Source organism: Brachyistius frenatus, unplaced genomic scaffold (assembly GCF_029030835.1).
Source record: "Brachyistius frenatus isolate BFR_SWC_R1_liver_20210118 unplaced genomic scaffold, ASM2903083v1 Contig_463, whole genome shotgun sequence".
NCBI classification, from domain to species: domain Eukaryota; kingdom Metazoa; phylum Chordata; class Actinopteri; family Embiotocidae; genus Brachyistius; species Brachyistius frenatus.
The window spans coordinates 65,001-69,980 of NW_027211062.1; the positions used below are offsets into that span (position 1 = coordinate 65,001).

Consider the following 4,980-nt stretch of genomic DNA (forward strand, 5'->3'; position numbering starts at 1 on the left):
AATGAGAAAAGGTTTCCGAGTCGACTCTCAAATGGACTGTGAAATATTTATGAGGAGGAAGATGTCAGGGAGAGAGGAGGAGATGATGATGGTGATGGTGATGGTGAGAGAGAGACTCCAGGGAAGAGGGATGAAAAATTCACTTTGGGAGTCAGATATGTGGGGAGGAAGATCGTAACGTCTCCTCCTCCTCCAGTTTGCAGAGTTTTCTCCAGTTTCTGGAGGATGAAGGTGCCGCGGTCGCAGTGGGAGGTGGTGGAGGACTTTAATCTTTACAATATTTATTCAGAAAATGCCCTGTCCTCCATAAAAATAATAATCAGATTTATTTCCTGAAGAACATCTGAAAAATTACAATGACAGATTCTATTTGATAAATTCTCCATGTCAGCTGTTAGAGATTTCATATCAACTCCTGACGGGCCGCTGTCTTTATTTACACATTGGTTGCTATGGCAACCAGGATTAATGCTTATTTATTCTATTTATTATTTTTTCTCCACACTGACTCTTTTCTAATTGAAGAAAGTCACTCTGATGGAAAGCAATTAGAGATGTTTTCCTAACGAAGATGTCGGTGGCCGATAAACCGAGGCAGGGATTTATGGCGTAATTGAGACGGGACGGTTTTCTGAAAAGATGGAGCCCAGATGAGTCACGCTTTACGATCGCCGCTTTAACGGGATAATCAGCGAGTTGTGTTCTGCAGACGCAGCGCAGCTCGGACTGAATGACAACTTGTGTGTTTCACTCAGACTGTTATAAACCCAACAGCCAGGACAGGGAAGGACACAGGCTGGCTCCTCCCCCAGCTCGTCCAAATATGGTCACTACCTGCATCAAACCAAGAAGCTTCAGAGGCATTTCATAAATCAACAGGTGATGTCACTTCAAAGGCGTCTTTTCTGCTCATTTTTTTTATTTCCTCATTTGGTCATCTTTGATTGTTTTTTTTTTTTTTTGCTTCTAGCTGGTAAAAGTTATTAAATGATAAAAAAAAAAATTCTTCCTTTTCTGTTTGTTTTTGGTTCCTCCTCAGTGTTTTAGTTGCTATAAAAAACATTCATCCTCCTGATTATTTCCACTTTACATTACGGTGCCTGTAGCATGAGGGGATCGTGTTTCTGCCGCTTGTTCCCGCGACGTCATGACCGTCAGCGAGGGTCGGGACCAAGCAGCAACCCACACCGACTTATCGTCCGTCACCATCTTGCTAGTTCTCAGCGGTTTGGAGCAGAAAGTGACCATATTTGGATGAACTGAGTCGATCTGATTGGCCGCTCTCCACCTTTAAACTCGCAGGACTTGAATAGCGCTAACGTTGTGTTTGTGTGTGCACCGTCAGATGACCCGGACCGGAGCGCCTTCCCGCTGCTTCCCGGCGTCTCCCTGTCCCCCACCAGCCTGCTGTCCCTGAAGCAGAGTCAGATCGCCTCCGCCGTCAGTCTGCTGGAGTTCTACTGCCGCAAAAACCACTGGTCGCTGCCCGAGTACCAGCTCTACTCCACGCCGGGCCAGGACGGGAAGCTGCTGCTGCTCTACAAGGTCCAGAGACATGCTAAAACATCATTTTATTTTTAAGAAAGGAAAAAAAAGAACAACGTCATCAAATTTGGATTGTATAGGAACCGGGATGGAAGTCAAAGTGTTGATAGTAGGGAGGAGCATTTCAAGCAAAACTACTATTAGAAATTCGCTTGGAAGTATTTGATTTAAAATATTCGCACAATTTACAATCTTCAAAATATCTACAATCTTTTAAAATAAACAATCTGAAGACCTAAGAGGTGTGTGTGTGTGTGTGTGTGTGTGTGTGTGTGTGTGTGTGTGTGTGTGTGTGTGTGTGTGTATAGGTGGTGATGCCGTCCACACAGATCACCTACATCCCCAACAAGCTGTGTGTACTGCTGGATGACGCCAAAGAGCTGGCTGCACAGACCACGCTGTGGAACCTGGGTACACTTCACACACACACACACACACACACACACACACACACACACACACACACACACACACACACACACACGCACACACACACGCGCAATTAACATGTAAATATATAACTAGACTGTTTGCTGCTTTGTTTACTTGCTATGTGCATAAACAGTGTTTACATCCGTTATGTGAATAAACAAGCCGGTTGGCTGCTCGTCATGTCCTCTGGAGGTCACATGACTCTGAAAGCTTCACAAGTTAAAGTTACTAACGAGGTGTCGGAGCTCTGCTACAGTGACAAACCGTAACGGGGCCGGACTACGTTGAGTAGTGAGTCCTGAATGTTTCCAGCCGCAGGGAACAAAGTTCGTGAATACCACCAGAGGGCGGTGTTCGTGTGGACTCTGCTCGTCAACACGCCAAATACGACCCCATTTGAACGCAGCGTGACTGACTGAATGCTGCAATTGTTTTTCAATCGTTTTTTGTATTTCAGGAGAGAAGTTGACGCTTGTTGGGAGTCTATGGGAGCCCCTAGTGGCCCTCAGCGGTATTACACTCCAAGATATTTGTAAGCATGTGTTTGTATTGAGGTGGTGTTGAATGACACGGCAGCGAGGGCCGTTCGTCACGCTGAGGTTCCTTCAGCATCATCAACCGACAGCTCTCAGCTTTAATGGCATTTTTTATGAGGTGTTAACGACCTGAAGAGCAGAAGATGCTTCACACTCGTTAGTATACATACGGCAGAAGAAGAGTCTGTTTGGAGTATTACCTTTTTACACTCCGTCTTACCTTCATCATTTATTCACATCACCGCCTACTCTTCATGTGCTTTAGCCTGATATAATGCACACGGAGGGATTTCAGGTGGACAACACAGGAAGAATTTAACAGATCATAAAATCAGCTGCGGCTGCTTCCAGGCTTGTTCCTGCAATACCCTAAGAAGTGTCTTTCAGACAGTGAAGTCAGAGGATTTGATCCTTTTTTCTAGCACATCCTGAAGTTTATTTCATAGTTCAGCTGCCAAGATTCTCCTTAAAGACAGATTTAAGGTTTCCTTCCAATAAAACCAGTCAACAAAACACTTAATTCATTTTAGATAAATGAATAAAAACGTAAAAAATTTCTTTAATCTAAAATTAATAATTTAAAATAAAAAAATAAAGTGAACATAATCTAATATAAAGTCAAAATTATTTAAACAGGTAAAATAAAACAAAAATTATAAAGCTAAAATAAATAATTTTAAATTAAAAGATAAATTTAACTTAAGCTAAAATAAATTAAAAAATACAGTAGAAAAATAACCTACGGTAGATTAATTAAAACAAGTTAATAAATAAAAATAATCTAAAACAAACAACTTTTTTTATGTACTTTTACTTTATATGTTATTTTTATTTGGTGTGTTTTGGAGGGAGAGGCATCTGAAGAAGTTATGACGGGCATAATTGACTATTTTCTGTCTTTTTGTGGACTAAACAATGAATGGAAGAAGAACTACAACCATCACGAGATGAGTCGGTAAGAAGCCTCCATCACGACTCTGCTGCAGCTCAGAGGAACATTCAGGACGCTCAGCTCCTTTTAACAAGAAAGATTTTCAGCAGTTTCTTGTGAAAGCAGTTAAAAAAAACCTGAGATGGGATGAAGTGATGAGGTTTTTGGAGGTCAGAGGTCACCGAGGAGGAGTGGATTCCTAAGGGGAAGACAGAAGGAAGTTGTGGAGCGTCTCAGGGACCCGACGGTGTTGGAAACATTTCACCTTTGAACTGTTGAAAAGTTTTCCGCCTGCAGCTCAGACGGAGGACGTCGTCCGTCCGTGTCCACGCAGCTGCTCCGTCCTCACAGTTCGTCGTCTCCGTGTCTCCTGAGAGTCTGAGATGTGAGTCGGCTGGAGGAAGAGAGGAGAAGCTGGGAGTGACTGGAAGTCCTCCCCGACGTGGACGCTTTTAATGAACTTCTCTTACTCTGCATCCATTTTTGATGTCGCCTCCTCAAACGTAGAAACTCGGATCTTTCTTCGGTTTTCATCTTCACATCATCTTAAAAAACAAAACACGCTCTCATCACAGACTCTGATTGGCTCTCTTTGTGCTTCCTCCCCTCCAGACTCGTCCTTCCTGGGCGGAGCTCCCAGCGACTCTCCCAGCAGCCCCTCCTCTCCGCTCTCCATGCCCCCCTCCCCCGCCAGTCCCGGGTTGCTGACCTGCGACGGAAGGGCCTTCGCCTCCTGCCTCCCTCTTCCTCCTCCTCCCCCTCCTCCACCGCTGTCCCCCTTCCCCTTCTCCACGTTGTCCTCTCTCTCTGCACTCACCTCAGCCGCCTCCCAGACGCAGAGGCTGTACATCAGCTCGCCGCCGCCTTTCTACTGACGGTGAGACACGCACGTTGTTCAGCTACCCGGGAACATAACGCTGTGGTTTGTTTGTATTTCTTTGAACCAATCATAGTCTAAGCCCACTGCGAGCTGAGCCCAGACAGAAAAGAAGCAAACGGGCTCAGAATCTTCTAAACTCACCATTTTTAAGTTTGAAGGTTTCTGCTCAGAGGTTGTGTTCCTGTTTTCAAAATCCCCATAGCAACAGTTCACATCAGAGTTAAATTAGTGGAGTTAAAGAGTTGAAATATTGCGAGTGCACAAGAGGTAAGATTGAAGTTCACCTGGCAGTCAAAAAAAATGCATTCACTGGGAAAGTCTGCACCAAACATCATCCATCAGTGATGTCATCTTCCATCAGTGATGTCATCTTCCATCAGTGATGTCATCAACCATCAGTGATGTCATCGTTGGTTTGTGAACGTTATGAATCCTCCAGTTCAGATTCTGTCCGTCACCATCTTTGTTAGTTCGGAGCGGTTTGGAGCAGGAAGTGACCATATTTGGACGAGCTGTGGGAGGAGCCAGCGGTGGATCTGACCGATCTGATCGGAAACCTGACGATACTACGTCCCGCCTACCGATAGCTGTAACCTGACTGCACCACAGGCCTGTCAATCAAACAGACACGCCCCCAAAAACAGGTCTTCTTGAAT

At 44.6% G+C, this 4,980-nt stretch overlaps 1 protein-coding gene across 1 annotated transcript in view; it reads left to right on the forward strand.

The window, feature by feature from the left end:
* Window positions 1-4,319, forward strand: part of rbm46 (RNA binding motif protein 46) — a 13,257-nt gene extending 8,938 nt beyond the window's left edge. The window contains exons 7-9 of the mRNA XM_069687447.1: window positions 1,346-1,545; window positions 1,854-1,956; window positions 4,057-4,319. Coding sequence (XP_069543548.1) covers window positions 1,346-1,545; window positions 1,854-1,956; window positions 4,057-4,319 — 566 coding nt within the window. The remainder of the gene's footprint in view (window positions 1-1,345; window positions 1,546-1,853; window positions 1,957-4,056) is intronic.
* The last annotated feature ends 661 nt before the right edge of the window (window positions 4,320-4,980 follow it).